General features: G+C 39.6%; 1 protein-coding gene across 1 annotated transcript in view; it reads left to right on the top strand.

Moving 5' to 3' along the window:
* The window catches only part of DTL (denticleless E3 ubiquitin protein ligase homolog), a 49681-nt gene that overhangs the window by 19007 nt on the left and 5367 nt on the right, over positions 1-25307 (top strand). Inside the window, exons 7-13 of the mRNA XM_047753751.1 lie at positions 415-527; positions 1751-1824; positions 4006-4109; positions 4421-4525; positions 7308-7420; positions 13916-14005; positions 16442-16577. Of these exons, the coding sequence (XP_047609707.1) occupies positions 415-527; positions 1751-1824; positions 4006-4109; positions 4421-4525; positions 7308-7420; positions 13916-14005; positions 16442-16577 (735 nt within the window). The remainder of the gene's footprint in view (positions 1-414; positions 528-1750; positions 1825-4005; positions 4110-4420; positions 4526-7307; positions 7421-13915; positions 14006-16441; positions 16578-25307) is intronic.

Raw genomic sequence — 25307 nt, 5'->3', positions numbered from 1 at the left:
AATTGCAATCATACCAATATAGCCTTTTCAGATGGCCTTCTCTCAGTAGTGTGTATTTAAGGTCTGTTCGTGGCTTGGTATCTCCTCATCTTTTTTAACACAGAATAATAAATCATTGTCTGGATATACCATGGTTTTATTCATACATACCTCTACTGAAAACATCTTGGTTGCTTCAAAGTTTAGCAGTGATAAGAATTGCCGTATGAATAAAGCTTCTATAAATATCCATGTGCTTATTTCCTTCTCACACAGTATAATCTCACCACAGGAGATACAGTAAGTAGAGCTGCTGGCCTCTAATTTCACTAATCTAATAAAGAATATAATTTTGAGATCTTATATATAAATATTACATTCAGCATGGGAACAAAGTTCTGAAACCTAAACCAATTTCCTTCAAATATCTTGCAGATGGATTTTATAGGCAAGTGAATCAAATCAGTGGAGCTCACAATACCTTAGACAAGCAAACCCCTTCAAAACCTAAGAAGAAACAGAATTCAAAAGGGCTTGCTCCTTCTGTGGTAAGGTTTTATAGCTGTATACATGTGTGCAGGTCTTGACAGTACCAGAGTCTCATTTTAGGGAATTCATTAGGCATAAAATGAGAGCCTAGAGATTCAGTCAGTGAATGAGAATCTTTATTCCCTCTTGGTATCATAGCTTATTGCTTAATACTTTGTACACTGCCTATGGTAGTGGCTCTCAAACTCTAGTGTGCAGCAGAGTTACTTGGGGAAATGTGAAAGATACAGCTTTCTGAGACTCATCGCTAGAGATCTTTATACATACATTTCATCTACAGTGTAATGGGATTCATTAGGAAGAGGCCAATGGGTAGTGTGAAGAAGCATATTAATTACCATAATATAGTAGTTTCTGTAGAGGAGAGGAATCCCTGTTGTTGTTTTCATAATACAAATTACAGAAAAGATGGGAGTTTTTTATATTTTTGAAATATTTGGCAAAAGATTATTAAATATATTGAGGAACATTTGGGTGGAATATAGTTACTCGTTAGCATCTTTTGGTCAAAGCTCAAACAATGCCCATAATACATATTTTTCTTAAAAATAAATCACCAGTGTTCTTTATTTATTTTTCTAATTTTCCTGGTCTGTAGCATCTAATATTTTGGGAATGTGTGGTTGCTAGAACATTAGAACTTAAACTGCACAGGCATGAATGGAAACTGACAAGGTTAGCATTGGTCTTTGGAGGCCAGATGAAATGAGTAACATTTTAGACATTGCATCAGATTCTGAGCCAAGAAAACTTAACAGCAGTGAGGAGGTAAAACTCCACTGAGCTCCTTTAGATTTTTCAGAGCATTTATTCATCTTCATCCATAATTCCCTAGACATCCTATATGATAATCTGGGTAGACGGTAACAGTTCATAGATGAAACAGGCACAAGTTAAATGAGTTTTCTAAGGTAGGGATGATTCCAGGTAGAGCCAGCAGGCTGAGACGAGTACCAAAACCCTTTAAACACCAGTTTTTTCTTGTGTATAAGACAAAGCATTTGTGCTATGTAATATACTTTGATGTTTAGGTCATTTTCTTGCTGAATTACTTCTTGATCTTTGTATGTGTCTGACTAGAATTATCGGAGAGGGAGAATTTAGTGTAATTCAGAGTTTGGAGAGAAAAACCATCACGTTAACACCTTGGTCTCTTGATAGTGAAGATTGTTACACCCCAAATATGTTTTCTGTCTCATCTTTTTTCTCTTTGTGCTGTTAGGATTCCCAGCAGAGTGTTACTGTGGTCCTCTTTCAAGATGAAAATACATTAGTCTCAGCAGGAGCCGTGGATGGGTAAGAAAGGTCTTTATTTCTTGGTTCTTTTGATGAGCTGTCTTTCCAGGAACCGTGATTGGGAAGTCACCTAGTTCCATTATAATTTAATGTGTGTGCTTTTAACTTTCAACATAGTATGTAACCAGCTGAGAAACAGAACTACAGATCATACTGAAAATTTATCTCTTTGGGACTCTTGCTCAAATAATTAAATGAGATAATGTGCCAACTTAGCACATTGCCTAGCACATTGGAGCAGTGCTAGCTGCTGCTGCTTTTATAGAGAACCTGGAGGGTAGCTTGCTTGACTGTGCAGTATAATTTAATCAGTGACCTTATTTTGAGAAGTAAGATTTCTATCACAGGCATACCCTGGAGGTATTGTGGGTTTGGTTCCAGACCACCGCAGTGAAGCACATATTGCCATGAAGTGAGTCACATGGATTTTCTTGGTTTCTCAGTATATATAAAAGTTAAATTTATAATATACTGTAGCCTATTAAGTGCGATAGCATTATGTCTAAAAAAAAAGTCAACAAGCAGAGTTTAATTTAAAAATACTTTAATGGGGAGTTCCCGCCGTGGCGCAGTGGTTAACGAATCCGACTAGGAAGCATGAGGTTGCGGGTTCGGTCCCTGCCCTTGCTCAGTGGGTTAACGATCCGGCGTTGCCATGAGCTGTGGTGTAGGTTGCAGATGCGGCTCGGATCCCACGTTGCTGTGGCTCTGGCGTGGGCCGGTGGCTACAGCTCTGATTCGACCCCTAGCCTGGGAACCTCCATATGCCGAGGGAGCGGCCCAAGAAATAGCAACAACAACAACAACAACAACAAAAAAGACAAAAAGACAAAAAAAAAAACTTTAATGATGAAAAATGCCAAGACAATTGCAATAGTAACATCAAAGATCACTGATCACAGATCATAACAGCAAATATAATAATGATTTAAAAGTTTGAAGCATTGGGAGAATTACCAAAATGTGACACAGGGACATGAAATGAGAAGATACTATTGGAAAAATAGAACCTATAGACTTGCCACAAACCTTCAATTTGTAAAACAAACAAACAAACAAACAAACACACACAGTATCTGTAAAGCCCAATGAAGCAAAGCACAGTTAAAACAAGGTATGCCTGTATTTTGGATTTTATCTTCTCAAGTTTAGTAATATTGTAAAAGAAAGAATCTGATTCTAGGCATGTAATTGGCATTCCTGGGGGTAGTCTAACTAGATTCATAATAAGGCCTAAGGACTTTAACATATTTTCCAACCATGACTGATCTGAATGTTTGGCTTCTAGATAAGTTTGTGATACTTCTTGATTGGTTGCTTTGTTGGAATTTAATAAGTTCCTTGAGTATAACAACTCTTTCTTGGATACTAGTCGGGTTCAATTCCACTGTGCCACAATGGGAACTCGAACTCTTTCTTTTTAAAATACTCTTCTTCGTCCCCTTTTTTGCCCATGTATCTCCCAAGACATCTCTCCCTTCAAAAACTACTTTAAAAAAAGGTGATGGCTTAATAAACTAGGATTTCTATTTGTCCTATGGACACTCAAATGCTCTGTGGACCAAATTCTCTGGATTATCTAAGGGTAGTTAGTTATTTTTGTGAATGGCTATGAAAGTTTTGTTTCCAAGGATACTGCCTTTTTATAATGAAGCTTGTGTTTTCACGTTGCCAACAAACTAGGTGTAGAAAATTATCCCAACAAACGAAATGAAAAACATATTTCACAGGAAAATTTGCTTCAACTGGATTACTTAAGGAGTTAATGTATGGAGATACAACCATGGGAATAAAGCTTAATACTTAATGATGTCAAAGGTTATATGCAGAGTGTTAAAGGCTTAGGAAGTGTTGGAGTTGTGTGTGTGTTTCTTAAAACAATGAAACAATGACTATCAGCACTTAACCTTCATTTTCCTTTTCCGCTCCCTTGAAGTAAACTCAAGGCAACCCATCAGTGGGTCAGATCACATCTGTTTCCGCTCTGCCAGAATTGTTAGCCCGACACTGGAGACAACTATATGAGATAGTTCAGTCTGTTTCCCAATGAGATATCCTCACAGTACTTGGTTGATGTACCAGAGGGTTAGATTAAAAGTCATTTCATGTTCAAATGTAGTTGAAACTGGTTGGGATTGGAGAAGGACTACAAAATATCTATTTCTTTACCTTGGTTTTTAGGGTAATTAAAATATGGGATTTACGTAAGAATTATACTGCTTATCGACAAGAGCCCATAGCATCCAAGTGTTTCCCGTACCCAGGTAGCAGCACCAGAAAACTAGGTAAGCCTTTGCATACGCTAGAGGACTTTTTTGTAGGGCTTTTTTTGGATACCTGAGTTTTTGTTACAATTTTAAAAATAATTATTAAGCTAGTTTTCAACCCCTGTTATTCTCAATTGACTTGAGAAGCTAATATATAGAAGTGTCTTTTTTGAAGTTGACAAAGTAAAAACTCAGAAGACTAATTTTGGTTTGTATATGTTTGGGGGAAGAAGAATTCTGATGATGCGTCTTGTGAAATCATCTGAAAAGATCATCTTCACCTCAGTTCTCCGTCATGAGTACCTGCTAATTAAAGTTTCTTTTTCCAGGGTACTCAAGTCTGATTTTGGATTCTACTGGCTCTACTTTATTTGCTAATTGCACAGATGACAACATCTACATGTTCAATATGACCGGATTAAAGACTTCTCCAGGTAGGATCTTAGTCATTGATCCTCTTCCTTGGAAACTCCTGTGGACTTTTTGTTAAGGATAATTTAATGTCGACCTTTTTTCCAAACCAAATTTATTAAGATATGTCAGGACTTTAGGGTCTTTGACGTTCCAGTGGTGTTTTCATAGATGTACTTACCTTGTGATGATTTCACAAGTGATCAGAATCCTGCTCTATATTGTGACTTAATTTTGATAGAGTCTCTCCTGAAATTATGCCCCTGTGGCTATACCTAGAATTATCTTATTTTATGTAGGATGGAGAAGGCTATTATGCTTAGCTTTTGTCCTGTTTAGGGATTGCTCATTCAAATTAGAGGGTTTAGGTGTTTTAAGGCTCCCAAACAGTTCCTATCTACCTCAGCCTTCTCTTTAATTTTGGACAGAGACTATTTTATCTCCAGATGTTTTTCCCAACCTCCCCCTTTTTTTTCCTTGAAGAAAATTATAAGCAAACTCTGATTATAAAGCTGATAACAGACATTTTTAAAAAGTCAAAGTTTCTCAAGCACACTCTAGGAAGGTTGAGTTACATCATTTTAAGACTATTATCAGTTACTTAAGCAAGCTACATATTAGTAACCTACTTATTTCTTAGGTATAGCTCTGTCAGAAACACACTTTGAATTCTATAACCAATCCCTATAGCTACCCAGCTCCCACAAAAGTAAGATGTGTTGATTAAAAAGAAATCTCAAAATCATACAGAGAGTTTAGCTGGGCTTTTACAGAAGTTTCTAAAGACTGACCACAAGCCATTATTAGGACTTTGGCAGTATCACAATTGGCAGTTTCAATGCTCTGGATTATATCCAGTGTTGTCTAAACAAGAGTAAGAGTATTTGGAAGAGGGAAGAGGTTGTATAACTTTCTTTGCTGTCTTCCTGAATGGAATCAGAACTTGGACAACTTATTTATCTAATCATATAAAGCACACTTCAAAATTTTTCTAGAAAAGATAAAAGCCTAATGCTAATTATATTATCAGATGTCCAAGAGCTCTTTCTGTATCATTTTGTTATAGTGTGACCCTAAAAGTGGCTGTGAATTTAGTTTCTTGCTACCAAACAAATATGCCCAAGTGCACTTTGCTAATAATTTAGTAATCTTTTTCCTGTGCTCCTTAAGTAATTTGATTGGTTTTCATAGATATGTCGATGGGTAGATAAATAGCTCTGTTCTTTACAGATTAGAGGACAGACGTGTATGTGTGTGGACGTGCATGTGTGCGTTAAAGCCAAGATAGGTTTTAGAAGGATTTTTCACATTTTGAAACATTTCCTATGTACTTTATGTTGGTTTTCTTAGACCAGCAGAGGGCAATAAATACTTAAGAGTTTAATGGGAAATTTGGTCTATAGTTTTCCATTCATCGTTTAGAGTTGAAAAAGATAAACTGTTAGAGTTTTGCAGTTGTATTCAGAATAAAAGAGCCTGTTTATTTTGTGAGAATTTATCTGTCATACCATAGTAGCGATATAGCATGTGTATTTCAATTGGTTCTCTCTTGCTTAACTTTCACAGTAATAATATTTGATATGGAGGGTATGTGATATGCAAGCCTTTTCTTGAAAAGCTATAAATACAGTTTTTTCTCCAGTTTTATTCTAGCAAAAGGAAGGAATTTTTGTGAGTACTTATGGAAAGCTGTTAAGTCCCTTAGTGATTCTTTTTCCCGTCCATTAGAAGATTGAAGTGAAACATTTTTTCACTTCAGTGTATCTTTAAATTCTCCAATGACTGAGGTTTTTTCATTTTTTCCTAGTTGTGTTCTGTTGCCAGTGGACTTACGTTTTAGTCTCGTTAGGATAGAAGAACATGTTGAGTATGTTTTGCTAGATCGGGTAGTGAGAAGCCTAAACCTAACCTGTTTGGAGTATCTTACACATGAATACATACCCCACTGGCCACTTCTACTCTTCAGCCTTTAAAGTGCTGGATTAAAGATTACCACATCTCAGACAAGCTATCCAAATCTTAACTCCTTTCACCGATTTTTAAATTTTTATATAAACAACTGTGTGAAAATCTCCTGGGTTCAAAGCATTATAAGGTTAGTGAGGAAAGAATAAGATACAAAATTTAGCCTCAAGATGGAGTTCCTATTGTGGCTCAGTGGAAACGAACCAGACTGGTATCCATGAGGATTCAGGTGCAATCCCTGGCCCCACTTGGTGGATTAAGGATCTGGTGTTGCCATGAGCTGTGGTATAGGTCGCTAACTTGGCTCAGATCTGGTGTTGCTGTGGCTGTGGCATAGACAGGCAGCTGTACTGCAGTTCGACCCCTAGCTTGGGAGCTTACATATGCCACAGCTGTGGCCCTAAAAAAAAAAAAAATTTAGCCTCAAGAGATTTGAAGTCTAAGAGGAAGAAAGACTAATATATAATGCAATGGGGAAAACATAGCGTAGGGTGGGGAGAGAAGGTCTGATAAAGGCCTTTTACTAAAAGATTGAGCACTCGCTGTGTTATTTTCCTTTAAGAATGTTTTTCATCACATTCTTCTCTATACCAAGAGGAGTATACCACACCAAGTCTTTGGACATGGATCTTGAAATTGGGTCTAATTCATATAAAGCTCTTTTGAGGATTTTGCTTATTTTTCTGCAAAAGGCCAGTTCTTTTTCATTTGGTGACGGTAGCTTGACCATCTGCTTCGGTAGTCAATACACTAATAATACTTGTTAGAACATATGTGCTGTCTTCATTTATTTGAAAACTGGAAACAATTACTAAGTAGTTTATTTTCTTCTTCTGGCAGTGGCCATCTTCAGTGGACATCAGAACTCTACCTTTTATGTTAAGTCCAGTATTAGTCCCGATGACCAGTTTTTAGTCAGCGGCTCAAGTGATGAAGCTGCCTATATCTGGAAGGTAAGTTACCAAACTTTCCCCCTAAAGATAAGACTAAAGTATTCCTGCAAATAGTTCTTCTGTCCAAGATGAAGTAAGTTTAATGTAAATCCATATTTAGCTTTTCTATATCACATGTTCAGTAAAAATTGCTTCTTGCCTCTTGGTATAGCCAAAACATCACTCTGATTGTCACAGAATATATCACATTTTCATGGTCAGAGCTTCTGAGAAATTGACAATCCATATCCTCCAACAGTTTTACAGATTATCAGGAAGTTGAGAATTTAGTAGACTGGAAAGAATCTTAAATACTTTGTCCTGCTTCCTGGAAAAAAAAAAAAATGCTGTATTGCCTTTTAGCCCTGTATTTTCAAAATCATTCAGAATAGTAGTATTTTGATCATAAAATCCTATACCCAAATCACCCACAGATTCTTACATAAAACATTCACTTAAAAATACTTGTATTGCAGTTCCCATCATGGCTCAGTGGTTAATGAACCTGACTAGGAACCAAGAGGCTGCGGGTTCAATCCCTGGCCTTGCTCAGTGGGTTAAGGATCCGGCGTTGCCGTGAGCTGTGGTGTAGGTCGAAGACGCGGCTCAGATCCTGAGTTGCTGTGGTTCTGGTGTAGGCTGGCAGCTATAGCTCTGGTTAGACCCCTAGCTTGGGAACCTCCATATGCCTCAGGAGCGGCCCTAGAAAAGGCAAAAAGACAAAAAATAAATAAATTTTTAAAAAATAAATTAAAAAAATACTTGTATTATAATTGTGTTCTTTGCATTCCTCTCAGTGGCCATTCTTCAGGGTACCAGAATAGATGTGGCTGCTTTATCAGTTCCGTATAAATTTAATAGCATTATTTATTCATTTATTTATTTTAAGGCTCCCAATTTATGTTACACCAATTTTTTTTTTTCGCTTTTTAAATAAATAGTGGTTCTAGAGTGACTACTCTAGGCTAAGAAATTTAAAGCTGTTCATTCAAAGTCCAGTGGAGGGGAGTTCCCATTGTGGCTCAGCGGTTAACAAACCCGACTAGGATCCATGAGGATGGGGGTTTGATCCTTGGCCTCGCTCAGTGGGTTAAGGATCTGGCGTTGCTGTGAGCTGTGGTGTAGGCTAGCACCTATAGCTCTAGTTCAACCCCCAGCCTGGGACCCTCCATAGGTTAGGGTGTGTGTGGCCCTAAAAAGGGAAAAAAAAAAAAAATCAAGTGGAGAAAATTGAAAGCAGTACCTGCTAACCACTGAAAAATGACTCTTGTGGAATAATTGATCATGGAAATATATTTGAATTCAGAGAAAGGTTAAGAGCGTTAGGGCATTGCTTTTCTAGAGCTAGAAATTAATTATCTTCTAGATTGCCCTATATTTCATAAGTGTCCTTGACATTGGTGAATAGAAAGATTAGAGTTCACATATTTTGGATTTTAGAGTCATAATGTCTAAAACTTCAGTATTATCAAATCCCTTCTCAGGAGAAAATTGTATTAGTCTTGCCGGTCTCTAGGAGGCCATATCTTTAATGCAGAACAGGGGTAGATCCTGTCAGATATGAAGCATAATTCTTCAGCTTAATTTCATCTGGTCCTGGAGGAGGTACTAAAAAATGATTTCTCTATATACCTAAAGTTGCAAAAATGCAACGCTACCTTATCAAAAGCTCTTAGTAACAATATCCTAGATGGTCACAAGGTGGAGATATTGTTCCATCCAAGATGCTTTTGTGTTGCCCTTGCCTCTTTTTCTACAAACCCATTTCTTTCATTTGCTGTATTTTTTTTTCCTTTTTTTTGGTCTTTTTGTCTTTTAGGGCCTCACCCTCGGCACATGGAGGTTCCCAGGCTAAGGATCCAATTGGAGCCATAGCCACTGGCCATCGCCACAGCCGAAGCGACACCAGATCTGAACCGCGTCTGCAACCTACACCACAGCTCAAGGCAGCGCCTGATCCTTAACCCACTGAGTGGGGGCAGGGATCAAACCTGCATACTCACGGATGCTAGTCGGGTTCGTTAACTGTTGAGCTACTATGACAGGAACTCCCCTATTCTATCTTTAAATGAAAATTTGCTTATAAAATATACTCTTGAGACCCTCATCTTACAGGATTTTTTTTTTGTCTTTTTTTTTTTTGCTATTTCTTGGGCCGCTCCTGTGGCATATGGAGGTTCCCAGGCTAGGGGTCGAATCCAAGCTGTAGCTGCTGGCCTACACCAGAGCCACAGCAACGCAGGATCCAAGCCGTGTCTGCAACCTACACCACAGCTCACGGCAACGCCAGATCGTTAACCCGCTGAGCAAGGGCAGGGACCGAACCCGCAACCTCATGGTTCCTAGTCGGATTCGTTAACCACTGCGCCACGACAGGAACTCCTTACAGGAGTTTTTAACCTAGCTTCTTGTCTATAAAATTCTTCCGACTTGAGCTTTAAACTTCATGTGACTAGCACTGATGTATCTGTCTTTTGGTCTTGTCTTATGCTTCATATCTGTTATCTTTTGATTTTCCCTTTCTCCTTCCCTCACTGTCTTACATTCCTTTCTCTACTTTGGTTTCTGGCTTAGCTAGAGGATTTTATTCCTACCAAGGTCTGTATCTTTTTAAGGTTCTTCTTTAAAAAAAAAAAAAAAAAATTCAGACATACCAAAAAAGCATAATAAAGGATTATGAAAAAAAAATTTTGGCATTAACCATTTTTAAAAATCATTTAAAATCAGTTTCTTAAATATATGTGTACATTAAATTATATATATAATTATAGATACTGTGTGTGTGTGTGTGTGTGTGTGTGTGTGTGTGTAGTTTTACTGCCAGTTCCTGAAGTTCTTCCCTGGCTCTCCTCTCCAGTATAAAGGCCTTTTTGGTTGTTTGGTTGGTTGGCTTTTTTTGTTTTTGTTTTTTTCTGTTTGAGGAAATCAGGGTTATGGAATGCTTCCTGTCTTTACAGATACCTGGCTGTTCATTCGTAACCCGTTTTCAGACATCCAGTCAGTGGCTATCACACACATGGGTGACCCTTTCTGAATTCTGGGCTGGGTCACATGTTAGTGCTGAATGATGTGGTTCAGACATGATGTTCTCCTGCCTGTCCACACATAACTCAGTGTGAAGGCTCTGATATTTGAGATCCTGGCAAACTTAGTGCTCCTAAAATTGAATTTGCCTAGCAGGGTGGCTCAGTTTCTCTTTTCCATGATAAGAAAGTGGAGGAGGGGTGTAGTTTAAAAACAAATCCATACAAGCTGAGTATTCAGGCTGTTAGGTTTTAGGAATCAGGAATTCTCCCAGGTTTTAGGGTTTTCCGTTGCCAAAAAAGCCCGTGGACACGAGAAAACAGTGGAAGGAGGGAGTTTTAGATCTCAAGACGGAAGAGAATGGCCTTTAATGCTTACCACCACCCAGCAAATAGGAGATGTAATACAGCAGACTTTCTGATACTGAAGCCCAAGACTTAAAGATAAAAAGATTTATATTTTTTCTTTTTCAATTTCCTACCCCTTGCCCTCCCCTCACCCCTACTCCGTCTGTCCCTGGTTCATTTCTGATGCAGCCACTGGAGCGTATTGAAGTGGTTATAAATAAACTGATTTGGCGCTGTCATTCTACCGCTGACTGGCGAAATGCTGAGCCTGACGCTTTAGGAAGTGTAAATGATCTCATGGCAGAAATGAAGATTGGGCTCCGTTTCTGACCGGGCAGAGTAAGGAGGTTTGTTGAGGAAAGGTGCTGATCTTTTTTGCACGTTCAAGTAGACAAAATGTTTTTTGAGGTCTGTAGGTTAGAGTCAGTTACTTCTAAGGGTACCTTCATAGTTCCACAAGTTTTAACTTTAGAATTCTTACTGCCTTGAGTTCGTCTTACTCTGTAACAACTAGAATTTGTAAGAGAGGATGATTTTCTGTGTTTTGACGATTCCCAGGTTGTGTAGATGTGAATGTCTCTTGGACTTCATAGTCGCTTCTTCCTATTTAAAAGTAGAGGGAGGCTTTAAAAAGATGTTATATAATTATGATAATGTTTTTGTAATAATGAAGTGAAAATAAAACTTACTTGAATAAAAACAAAGGATTTAAAAGTCACCTGAGTTTCATTAGAAGAAACTAATCTTCTTTAAAGTAGTCACAAGTATATTTTACATACTAGGGTAATCCTCAACTGTGAAACTACTTGTTACTAATGTTATAAAACTTGTTGGACATTTGTTCTCATTTCATCCCACAACATGCCCTTCCCTCCACTTTTTTTTTTAATTGAGGTAGAATTTGTACAATGTAAAATTCACAATTGTAGTCATTTTAAAGTGTACAATTCAGTGATTTTTTTTTTTTAGTATAATCACAGTACTGTGCAACTATCCCCACTACCTCATTTCCAAACATTTCCATCACTCCAGAAAGAAAGCCCATACCCTTCAAGACTCACTCTCCATTCCCCTCTTCCTCCAGCTTCTGGCAACCACGAACTTAGGTTCTTTCTCTACGGATTTGCCTATTCTGAACATTTCCTATAAATGGAGTCATATAATACACGATCTTTTATGTCTGGCTTTGCTTTCACTTAACGTTTTCAAGGTTTATCCATGTTGTTGCATGGATCAGTCCTTGATTACTTTTTACAGCTGAATATTCCATTGTATGTATAGGCCTGGTTTTATTTATTCATCAGTTGATGGATATTTAAATTATCCCACTTTTTGGCTCTGAATAAAGCTGCTGTGAACATTCATGTACGAGTTTTTGTTTGAACATACATTTTCAATTCTCCTGGGAGTATGTATATACCTAAGAGTAGAATTGTGGGCTCGCATGGTAATTATTTCCATGCTTAATTTTTTGAGGAACCCTCCCTTCACTTTTAATGCAATGTAAAGTGCCTGGCTTATGATAATCATTCAGTAGACGCTGGCTTTTATTATTACTGGTATTATGCCTGGCCTATCAAATGGTACAGAGTTGTTCCAACAGGTCTATCCTTTGTTTTTTTCTCTTAAATCCTGTAGGTAAATGCAGAAATACATTCTATCGGTGGTTCTATTCTTGACATTTATTTTCATCTCTGGTATAGATATTCAGCTTCTTCTAGGTATTGTAATGCCTAGGAAACTGAGGAAGGGCAGTGATATCATGAAATGGAAAGCTACAGGCAACAAGCAAATAATCCAATGGAGTAAAATAATATATTCTTACCCAGGAGGGTCAGGGGGACCTGAGGGTTTCCTCTTCCTTTTAACTTGTTGCTACCAGTCCTCCTTGGGCCTTGGATAAAGAAACTACGGGCTGGACCATTGAGAATGTCTGTGACTACTGAAATAGACACTATCTTGAGAATCTTTTCTAAAATACGCTGCCTTGTGAGAGAATGAGCTCTTGTTCTCCGTGGCATTGTAGGAGCAGGCAGCAAGTGAGAGCATCTTAGATCTCGGGGAAAAGCCTCCTTTTCTGTGAAACTTTAATTAACCCAGCAAGGCAAATGAGATTCTGCTCTTCGTCTTCTTTGGCTTATTGAATCATTACTTATGTGCCACTTAACCCCAGAGAGGAGTAGTAATCATTGGGTTGGATAACCTTATGAATCAGTGTGTCGGTCTCACAGCTACAGTGTGAGGCATCCATGAAGCTTACTTAGTCATTCTCACAAATATTCCTTCCAGAGTGCCCCCACTTTCTTCACACAAATGAGCCATGATTCAGAGCCTCAGAAAAATGAAAAGGATAATTTCTCTTTTCAAACACTTGTGCTAATAATAGTTACGTGAGTTTGTACTCCATGTTGTGCTGATTAATGCCTGTGGCCTCTTGACAAGGATTGACAGCTCTGAATGAATCTGCTGTCAAATGCATATCACTAATGTTTCAATGAGGGGGAAAATATGATTCGTAGTCACATGTGTAGTACTGCACAAATGCGACCCTTCTTTACACATTAAAAATGTATTAAATGTGGCAGTACTTGAAAATTCAAGATTTCTTTAAGCAAATGAACTAAGATTTTAGAGGAAATTTTTTTCCCCAAAAGGATACCAGAGTGTCTTGTAAAATATAGCTTATATGAAACTTTGGGCTTTCGTCAAAGTCCGTGAGTCTTCTTTTGGAAGAGGACTGTCCTCCTGTCCCAGGAGATCCGTTAGTGTGTCTCAGGCATCTTCAGGATTAACCAGTCTAGGTTCCACTTGAAGTGCACTCCCTTGTAGCTGACCTCGCCCTTTCAATCTTCAATTTTAGTCAAAATATATGTAGCTAAGTAGTCCTGACTTGAAATAAGTCCTGTCCTTGTATCGAAGCTCATATTGTTTACTTACTTTGTCTTTTTTCATTCTGTTTTCAGATTAATGACAAATGTGTCTATTGGGTCTCTTTCTGAGCTGTAACTAGACACGTCGGGGGGCCTTTGGTAACTAACAGTCCTCACCAAAGCTAAGGCAGAGATGTGGAAAGATTCACACCTCTGTCTGGGAGACCTAACACTGGTCTGCTGACTCGTTTGTTTCTTTTTTGATGGCGTGATAGGTCTCCACACCCTGGCATCCTCCTACTGTGCTCCTGGGTCATTCTCAAGAGGTCACATCTGTGTGCTGGTGTCCATCAGACTTCACAAAGGTTTGTAAATGAATCTCTGTAGTTGGTTTAAAAAGTAGATCACAGATTTGGAGGTTGAGAGTTAATACAGACTTTTATCTTTAAGTACACATTTAAAAGATCTTGAGGCCGTCTAGGATCTGCATCATCATTAATCACACATATTCTATTTTTTTTCTGCCGATACAGATAATGTATTACACACTAAGGAGTAAGGATGCATTTCTTTTCTCCCTAGTCATTTTGTCCCTAAACATAGAATTAAGTTTCTAATGTTATTAAAAATTTATCTTAAAATTGAAGGTAAAAAGAAAATCTAAGATGAAAACTAGTCTTGAACGTCTACATATTATCAATGTGGTGTATCAAAGGCAACATCTTGACTGGTCGTCATAGTTCAGTTTGGGTTTTCACATGCCTGAAAAATGCTTACTGTGAAATCTTAATACGTTGGGTTGTAAGAGTAGCCCAAGCTCCACTCACTTACCCAAAACCTACTGACTTTGCTCTTTAGGTTTTCTGGGTTTAACAAGAAATGTCTGTTCTGTGGAGACCTCCTTTTCACCAATTACATTTTGAAACTTTGTTGCCTGTTGTTCCCATCTGTTTGGTTTGTTTGGGGGTTTTCTTTGGGGTTTTTTTTGTTTTTTGTTTGCTTTTTTTTTTTTTTTAAGGGCAGCACCCGTGGCAATATGGAGGGTCTCAGGCTGGGGGTCGAATCAGAGCTGTAGCTTTTGGCCTACTCCATAGCCACAGCAATGCCAGATCCTTAACCCACTAATCGAGGCCAGGGGTCAAACCTGCATCCTCATAGATCCTAGTTAGATTCATTTTCACTGAGCCACGATGGGAACTCCCCATCTGTTTTTTTTTTTAATCTTCAAGAATCTTCTCATCATCTGATTTACTCATGATATCCTTGCTAGCTTTCCAGTACTGCTGTGAATTTCTTTTTATTTCTATATCCCTATACCACTTCCATGATGAGTTTCATTATAGACCTTCTTTGAAATCATTACTTAAATCACCAGTAATTAAACCCCAATGGCATTTTTTCTCTCAGATTCCACGTAATTTCTATGAAATATCTTCTTTTAACCTAGAATTATGTATCTTCATAAAACTTACTAAGATGAAATTTTTTTTAATTATTCACTTAATTATGTCATCTTTTTCCATCCATCACGTACTGTCTTTATACACAGAAAAAGGAAATGGCAGGGTTTTTTACCCATTCTAATTTTTTTTTTAGATTTTTTTAATAAATAATTTTGTCCATAGCCTGGAATTAGGAAAGTAAAGTACCACTTAAAAAAGAGAGATTTCGACTGAAATTGGAAAAACTTGGATTTAAATTCTAGCTCTGCCACTTAGTTGTGGTGACCTTGAGCAAATAACTTTATTCTGACTTTATGGATGAGGTTATTTGGGTATAAGGCTTTTTATATTGTGAAAATTAAATAAGATAAAGAATGTAGATTTTCTGACACTCGGACTTAGTAGTTAGTTGTTATGTAAATAATAACTTGTTAATAGACCATAGAGTAACTGGGGATTCCAGGCATTTCTTGTTGAGCTGTTAAATATGTGTGTCTTCTTTTGGCCTCCCAGTAAGGAAAGGAAAAAGCTGCCAGTCTCTTGGGGGCCAAGACTTAAGAGAACGTGTGTTCTTTTTTTCTCTCTCTTTAGTGTTTATATAGAGAAACTATATAAACAAATGCTGGGGAACAGCTCTGGTACCAGTGGCCATTTGCCACAAGCTCTTCAAGCTGGACTTTCCCTGCCATAAAAGGCTTGGGACCAAGATCAGGAATGGTCAGATATTTTTAAAGGGGCAAAGGTTATTTTTAACTTCTTTCAGTCTAGTGAACTTGTTGTTTTCCCAGATTGCTCTTTTACCTATCTGAAAAAGAATCTTAGGGGATGGCTTCATTCTACTTGTCACAGCATACTGGGGTCATGGACTAAGTCAGATCTTGGGAATGATCCCATTACTATAGCAATAAGCCAGAACTTGTGGAATTCAGAAGAAAGTCATAGAAATTGAATGTCAGTACATAAACTAATGGATTATTTAAGAGTGAAGAAGAACATCTTAATTATATGTTTCATAGTTATGTAGGTGATAAAGATACTGACTTGTCCAACTTGTTGAGGATAAAATGCACCTGGTTTTATAGTAGAGCTTTGGGTTGGGTGAGAAATGACTGGTCACAAAAGATACACCAGCAGAATGTATATAAAGAAGAAATTAAAGACTCCACTGCTTTGGAAATCTGGAATGATTCCTGAAAGCAAGGAATGGAAGTATCTGACCTTTGAGATAGCATTTTCTATATCCTGTTATATCAGCCAGAATAATCCTCCAGTGATGAGTCCTTAAGACACATAGACTTTTTACATTGTTGTTGAATCTTTGATTGAAACTTATTAACTCCTTTCCGGATTTCTCTGTAGATTGCTACCTGCTCTGATGACAACACACTGAAAGTCTGGCGCTTGAATAGAGGCTTAGAGGAGAAGTCAGGAGGAGATAAACTCTCCATAGTAGGCTGGGCCTCTCAGAGGAAAAGAGAGGCAAGAGCCGACCTAGGTAAGGATTCCAAGTTTTTTATGGTTTGATTGGTTTATTTAGTTCTCGTAGCACAGAATGATGAGCTAGATTTGATCTTGTTTTGGTGTATTTTTAAAGGAAAGTACCATCTTACTGATATTCTTTTTGCTTTTTAGGGCCACACACTTGGCATATGGAGGTTCCCAGGCTAGGGGTCTAATCAGAGCTACATCAGCCGGCCTACACCACAGCCAGAGCAACGGCAGATCCAAGCCACATCTGCAACCTACACCACAGCTCATGGCAACGCCAGATCCTTAGCCAACTGAACTAGGCCAGGGATCAAACCCGAAACCCCATGGTTCCTAGTCAGATTCGTTTCCACTGCGCCATGATGGAAAGTCCCTGATGCTCTTTTTAATGGATGTTTTCTGAACACTACCATGTTTATCAACTACACAAAGGACTAGAATACACTGGTAGATTTATTTTTTTTAAGTGTTTATTGAGCATTCGTTATAGTCTAGGCACTGTTCTAAGTTGCTAGGAATTCTGCAGTAAACAAAAGAATCAAAAAATCCCAATGTGTAAATTAAACTTATGCATTAGTGTGAGAGGCAATAAACAAGTTAAAGAAATAAAATTTATCAGATAACAGTATGTGCTTAGGGACAGGAAAGCAGGAACAAGAGAATAGCAAAGCATGCTGTTCAAATTTTAAGTTAGGTGCCCAGGAAGCCCTCAATGAAAAGATGGCATTAGCTTAAAGAAAGTGAAGTAGAAAGCCATGTGGATACTTTAGAGAATGTTCCAAGCAGGCACAGCAGCAAATACAAAAGCTCTGAAGCAGAAGCAGCCCTGGTATGTCTTTGTTTCCTCAAAGAGGCTGATAGAGCTGTAGTTCCTGTGGCTAAAATAGGCAAATGATAAGGAGGGAAATAGTGGCAGAAAATAAGGTTCTTGTATGAGTTTGGCTTTTATTCTGACAGACAAAATTTTGAGAGTTTTAAATAGAGGAGTATATGATCTGATTTTTCTCAACTTGATCCTTCTAACTCATGTGTTGAAAACTAATTATAAAGGGATCAGGGTAAAAGCTGGAAGCTAACTCAAAAGTTCATTGAAATAATCCAGGAAGCAATGATGGGGACTTGGGCCAGAGTGATAGCAGATGATGGAATGAAAAGTTTTCAAATTCTGGATATATTTGCATGATGGTACCCACAGACTGCACTGTGGGGTCAGATATGAAATGTACGGGAGAGTTATCAAGGATAATAACTTCAGAGTTTTGGCTTGAGAAGTCAGAAGCCTGGAGTTGCCATTAACCTATATAGGAGTCACTGCAGGCAGAGCAGGTTTGGGGGAGGGAACAGCTGGATATGTTATTTGATGTGATCGTCAGACATCTAAATGGGGACACCTGAGAGGCGGTTACATGTTTAGTTCTGCCATTCAGGGCTGGAGTTGAAACTTCGGGGTTCGTCATTATATAGGTAAAGGTATTACAGATAGAAAGGAGAATAGGTCTGGGTTCTGAGCCTTGGAACATCTTAATATTTAGAAGTTGGGGAAGTGAGAGAGCAGGTATGACCGGAGAAGTAAGAAGAAAGGAGAGAGTATTGTGTGAGGTAAGTAAAGGAGAGAGGGATGAGTTTGGTCAGATGTTTGGCATATCCCACTTAAGATGAGGGCTAAAACTGCCCTTCAGATTTGGCTGTGCGGGGCTTATTTCGCAACATTGACTTTGGTGGAGGGTAGGTGGCCCGATTCTGATGAGTGGTGTTCATGAGGATGGGAGAAGTGAACTTGGAGACTGTGAGACTAGAAGGCTCTTCTTACTAGGAGTTTTGTTGGAAAGGAAAAGAAGAGAAATGAAGTGGTAGCCAAAGAATGAAGCCGTGTTGAAGTTTGTTTTCTAGCATTTCGTATGTGATCAGAAGGATTCTATAACGAAGGGGAAGATTGATGCAGGGAAATTTGCTAGAGCAATGTCTTCCAGTGAGGGGATGATATATACAAATACCAGAATAGGCATTTGTCAGGTGTGTGGGTAGTTTATCCATAGTGACTAGAAGGCAGAAATATATCCACAGAGAGGTGGCTAAGTGGGATGGTCAGAACTTGTAGAAGTTTCCATTGTTCCGACACCTTCTGTTTTCTTAGTGAGATAGGAATCAGGATCATCAGCTGAGAATAAGGATGGGGATGGCGGAGGGGTGGAGACTGGAGGAGAGAATCAGTCACGTAGAGAAGAGAGGATAAATGGACCGGGGAGACGTGATTATTGGGCAGTAAGAGTCAACCCTTTAAGACCAGGACTCCTTAATTGAAGGAGAGAAGTCAGCGTGGTTGTTAATCTGCTGCACAGGTACACTGTGGGTAGATTGTTGGTTTTAAGCAGGGATGTGGTTTAAATCCACAAGTAGGATGAAGTGAGAGGAGGGCCAAGGGAGTTGAGGATGATATGCTATAGGATTTAAACTGCGTGAGGAGGAAAGTGAGGATATAACGGGGCTGAGGGTAGAAGAGATAAGAGTGAATTAAGGACCCCTGGGGATGAAGGGTGGTTGGAACTGGAGTGCTAAAGAGAGCTGGGAAAAGAGGTGGTGGTTGAAATTGAGATAGTGAAGGATTTGCAGGTATTGGTAAAAAATAAGGTCAAGGAATAAGTGGCTTAAGTGAGTGAAAGGACAAGGCAATTGTAGAAGAAACCCAACCCACTGAGCAAGGCCAGGGATGGAACCCACATCCTCATGGAGACTATGTTAGCTCTTTAACCCACTGAGCCATAATGGGAACTCCATCAGCTGGAATTCTGATAGGGATTGCTTTAAATCTGTAGATCGATGGTGGGAGTGTTTCTGTCTTAACAGTGTTTTCTTCTGATCCATAAACATGAGATGTCTTTTTTCTCTCCCTAATTTTGGAAAATGTGGAAAAATTTTATGTGGAAAAAGCCATCAACATCTCTACCATACATGATTTTAAGTAACATTTCGAGTTTTTTTTTTTTTTGAGATTTTTACCTCGTCTATAGATTTGCTTCTTAACAAAATTATAGTTATACTATATATACATTGGATTTCTTGAGGATTTTTTCACTGACCATGATTTTCTAAGCATTTTCAGTGTTACCTTTTTAGCAGAACATTTAAAAATCATCCTCTGAGTAAATGTTCCAGTTTACCTAGCTAGTCTCTTGAAGTTGGACATTTTGTTTCATATATACACACACACACACACACTTACACATTTTTTTTTTTTTTTTGGCCACACACCTGTGGCATGTGGAAGTTCCCAGGCCAGGGACTGAACCTGTGCCATAGCAGTGACTTGAGCCGCTCGCAGTGACAACACTAGATCCTTAACCTGTTGTGCCACAAGGGAATTCGTGTTTCCAATATTTTATGAAAAAAATTTTTGAATTTAATGTCCCTCCCTTCCCATTAAAATAGATTCCTAGAGGTGGAGTTTCTGTGATAGTGACTAAAACCATTTTAAGATTTTTGGTGAAAAGTATTGCTTTTAACTAGGTTTTTTTTAGAGTGTCATTAATTCTTAGTTGCGGAAGCGAAGTCATAAAAAATTGCATATGTTGACCAAGTTTGTTGACCATTTAGCCATTATTTAGTAACAGCAATTGTTCTAAGAACCTACTTGGTGTTATTTCATTTAATTCCCCAAACAACCAAAACTAAAGCTCAAGGAAGTTAGACTTGCCCAAGCTCACACAGCTGTGAAGCTGTAGTAGAACCAGAGTTCAGACCTTTGCAGTCTGATTCTAAAACTCACGCTTGGAAGAATCCAGCACTGCAGCTTCCTTTAGAACCCAGCACAGCCAAATTAAGACCAGACCAGGAGTTAGACCTAGATTTCTCTGTTTCTGCTGGAGTTACTCTGAAGAGCCCTACAGAGCAACAACCTGACACAAGGGCCAGTGGCTGGCGTGCTGGCCGTTTGGCCCAATAGTCAACTTCCAGCAAAGGACAGGCTGCTGCTAATCACACTGCCATCTTGAAAATTATACTCCTCTGCTTTCCCAAGCTTCTAATTACCACCCCAGCCCTTCACTGCTGTCCTGGGCTGCCTGTCTTCTCTTCTGGCCTTTTAACACACTAGCTGGAAGGCTTTAAAGCCCAGGGCACAGCCCCTTTTGCCTCTGTCCTACTTTGCCCAGCCAGCATCTGCTCTCTTGCTTACTATCCTTTCCCTGTTTCAGCCAGAGATCTCATAGCACTGTCAGGACAAATGGTTCTCCACCCTGGCTGTGCATCAGAACCACTTGTGGAGCTTTTTTAAAGTTTGTGTGTCCCCAGAGATTGTTGAGTAGGCCTGGGGTGGGGGCCAAGTACCTGTATTTTTATGAAGCTCCAAATAAGTCTGATATGCAGCCAGATTGAGAAGCCCTGGCCTAGGTATTTCTGAGCGACAAAGATGATTATCCTTGTCTTAAAGAGAAGGAAACCTTACCTATTCTATCTCAGGCACTTGCTGCAGACTTATAAATTAGCCAAGTGCTTACAGAGTCTATTTTAATGCCTGGAACTCCACCCTCATCCCTCTCAGCAGGAGTACAATTTAGCAAACATTGTTTAATAATTCCTTGCTTAGGAACTACAGGGGCACTAGACCTAAAAACTAGCGAATCATTATCACCTGCCCTCTGGGTGCTCACAGTCTAGTCCAAGAGGCAGATACAAAAGCTATAGTATATTGCAAACATTTTTCCCACCTGTGTAAACAGAAGGCTATGAGAACCTGTTTCCTGTGGGAGAGGAGGGAAGAAGTTTGTGAATTCTTCACAAAGGTGTTAACATTGTCATCAGAGCTTGGAAATGTGAGAATTTTTACCTGGAAAAGAAGGGGAAGACTTGGCAAGAAAACCACATGAACACAGAGAGGTGACAGTGCAAAGCTTGCTCAGGACGCCGTGAGTAGTCTCCTGTAGTAGGATCCTTAGGTAGCAGAGTGCATGGTATGATTAAAAAGGTAGGGTGAGGCCAGGTAGCAAACCCTTCTAAAGAAAGAAGCTACAGAACGAATCTGACTAGGAACCATGAGGTTTCGGGTTCAATCCCTGGCCTCGCTCAGTGGGTTAAAGATTCTGTATTGCTGTGAGTTATGGTGTAGGTTGCAGATGTGGCTCAGATCTGGTGTTGCTGTGGCTCTGGTGGCCGGTGGCTACAGCTCCAATTAGACCCCTAGCCTGGGAACCTCCACATGCCGCGAGTGCAGCCCTAAAAAGACCAAAAAAAAAAAGAAAGAAAAAAGCTGCGGAGTTTCCGTTGTACCTCAGCAGTAACGAACCCAACTAGTATCCATGAGGATGTAGGTCTGCTCCCTGGCCTTGCTCAGTGGGTTAAGGATCCGGCGTTGCTGTGAGCTATGGTGTAGGTCATAGACGAGGCTCGAATCCATTGTTGCTGTGGCTGTGGTGTAGGCCAGTGGCTACAGCTCGGATTCGACCCCTAGCCTGGGAGCTTCCATATGCTGTGATTGCAGCCCTAAAAAGACAAGAAAAAGAAAGAAAGCTGCAAGTTGACTGATGATTAGTAACCTCTCTAGAGTTTCTCTAAGGAACTGACTTTGAGGAAGCTTTTAGGGCAGTAACCTAGTCTGTACTACCTTGTCATCAGATCTCATGCAGAGCTTCGGGTCCATAGGAGTTGATGACATACTTAGCAGATGCAGTACTAAATGGTATATGCCACAGCTAATTCTATAGGCCAATGTAGTGATGCAGTATACTGCTGTTGAAAAGAATGCAGTGCAGGAGTTCCCTTGTGGTGCCGCGGGTTAAGGTCGATGCTATGGTACAGGTTTGATCCCTAGCCCAGGAACTTCCACATGCCACAGGTGCAGCCAAAAAAATAAAAACTGAAATAATAGATAAATTCTTAAAAGTTAAAAAGAATTTCCTGGGGGTTCCTGTTGTGGTGCAATGGAAACAAATCTGACTAGTATCCATGAGGTGCCAGTTGGATCCCTGGCCTTGTTCAGTGGGTCGGGCATCCGTCATTGCCGTGCGCTATGGTGTAGGTCCCAGACACGGCTCAGATCCTGCATTGCTGCAGCTGTGGTGTAGGCCAGCAGCTATAGCTCCGAAATGACTCCTAGCCTGCGAACTTCCATAGCCGCAAATGCGGCCCTAAAAAGCAAAAAAAATAAATAAAAAGAATTCCCTTATTAAAAAGAGAATACCGTGCATCTAAGTATACCTCGATGAAGAGATAAGAGAAAAACACACTGGAGCAAAGAGCAAATTGCAGAATGTTTGTATGTGTATAATGGTTTTTGGTTTGTTTTCTTCTTCCAAGGTATGATATTGATGCATACATTTCTGTATATACCTTTGTGTATGCTAATAGGTACAGAGAAAATTGTGGAATGCACAGGAGCATAAAAGTGAAATGAGAAGGTTGAAAAGAGGACCTTTTACCTTTCACCTCGTTCACCTCTGTAACTGGATTTTTCCCTTGAACTTTTATTACTTTTGTAATATAAATGTGTTAAGGAAGGGATGAAAGAAAGAGAAAGGAAGAAGGGCAAGAAGGAAGGAAGGAAGGGAGAGAAAGACAGAGGAAGGAAGGGAAGAAAGAGAAAGAAAAGTAAGAAGGAAGGAAGGAAAGATTAAGAGAAAATGTGACAGTAATCCTGAAGGAAGAGGAAACGCCCCAGCTTTTCACATCAGGTTTTCCGCTACCCTTTAGTAAACACCTCAAATATCTGAAATATCTGCCCTCAAGTATTCGAAAGATATACTTGCTGGAGTTCCCATCATGGCGCAGTGGTTAACGAATCCGACTAGGAACCATGAGGTTTCGGGTTCGGTCCCTGCCCTTGCTCAGTGGGTCAAGGATCTGGCGTTGCCTTGAGCTGTGGTGTAGGTTGCAGATGCAGCTCAGATCCCGTGTTGCTGTGGCTCTGGCGTAGGCTGATGGCTACAGCTCTGATTAGACCCCTAGCCTGGGAATCTCCACATGTCTCAGAAGCGGCCCTAGAAAAGGCAAAAAGACACACACACACAAAAGAAAAAGAAATATATACTTGCTTTGTCCTCGGCCCAGCTTTTCCTTCTCCCTGGATCCTGCCTTAGAATCTGCATGTTGTAAGACTCATACTATGTTAGGACTTTTTGCCCTAAAAATACTTTTCAGCCCGATTTAATGGAACTAATAACTGTAGGGGCCTGAGGATTGAAACACATGTAAAGTTCTTTCCTCCTGAATGATAACTGTCATCAGGCTCTAAAACATGAGTGTGAGATGCATCGCTGGCTGCTCCCTGGACCCATCCTAATCACTAACACCCCTTCTGTGGTGCATCGTGGCGAAATGGGATTTTCCAGTAATGATCTTTGTTGAAGGAGCAGTATCACTTTGTTTCTAAACATAAGGCCGATGAGAAAAGTTTAGGCAAAAGTCAGTTTGTAGAACTTCTGTGTCTCAAGACAAGGCTGCTTTGAGTGGGGTAAAGCAAAGTGTAAACTGTCCAGGGTAACTAAATGACTGAAATTAGTGCTTGTAAAACTTTATTCCAGCGACCAGAGAGGTGTCAGCCCATCCTAAATTTAGTTGCATATAAATGCAACTCAGTAATTAAACTAAATGTCAAATTTATAATTCAGAGACTTGATGACTGAGAAATAAAGGCCCTCGTTATTTGTTTTGGTTGTTGTTGTTGTTTTGCTTTTTAGGGATGCACCTGCAGCATATAGAAGTTCCCAGGCTAGGAGTCAAATCGGAGCTGTGGAGCCTACACCACAGCCACAGCAACACTGGATCTGAGCCTTGTCTGTGAGCCTTGTTTGTGACCTACACCACAGCTCATGGCAACGCCATATCTTCAACCCCCTGAGCAAGGCCAGGGATTTAACCCACATCCTCATAAATACCAGCCGGGTTCATAACCCACTGAGCCACGACGGGAACTCTGGCCCTCATTATTTGAAGATAAGAACACTATTTCAGAAGTCTGGAGTTCCCGTTGTGCTGCAGAATCCAACTAGGAACTGTGAGGTTGCAGGTTCGATCCCTGGCCTCGCTCAGTGAGTTAAGGATCTGGCATTGCCATGAGCTGTGGTATAGATCACAGACATGGCTCAGATCTGGCGCTGCTGTGGCTCTGGCGTAGGCCGGCAGCTGTAGCTCCAATTTGACCCCTAGCCTGGGAACCTCCATAAAGGGACAAAAGACAAAAAAAAAAAAAACACCAAAAAACGGAAGTCTGGAAAGCTCAGAAGGAAAGTGAAAAAATATAAGGTGGTCTGTGTTGGGGCCTAAGGGGGAAGAAGAATGCAGTTTATAAAAATTTGCCTGAAGTACCTGTCATTGCCTGTAAACAAGGGGCAGGCCCCATAGAGAAGAGCTTGATCCGCCATTTGATTTGCTTTACAGAGAACAAGCATTGAGTTTTTGAATGTTCTTCGGCATTCTTTGGCTTGTGGAAAATTGTTATTGTAAATCAAGGTAAAAGCAACAGGAGGCCTAACAACCTCAGCAAGAAATTGATGGAGTTACTTTTTGTGGAGATTCAAAACTACCTCCATTTAATAGATAGGGAAACTGAGGTGAAAGGTTGTACTCAAGTCACATAGTAAGTGATTGTGTTAGATTTTAGACCCGTGCACTGTGCAGTGCTCTCTGCCCTAGTATTGCTCAGAAGTATATACATAGGAATGCTAAGAGCAACTTGACTAATGAAAGCAAAATATTAACGAACCTAATATCTGTTACCTTAGAATACTTTGTAGCTATTAAAAATGAT

The sequence above is a fragment of the Phacochoerus africanus genome, chromosome 11 (assembly GCF_016906955.1).
Source record: "Phacochoerus africanus isolate WHEZ1 chromosome 11, ROS_Pafr_v1, whole genome shotgun sequence".
NCBI classification, from domain to species: domain Eukaryota; kingdom Metazoa; phylum Chordata; class Mammalia; order Artiodactyla; family Suidae; genus Phacochoerus; species Phacochoerus africanus.
This window is presented reverse-complemented; position numbering and strand designations above follow the sequence as displayed.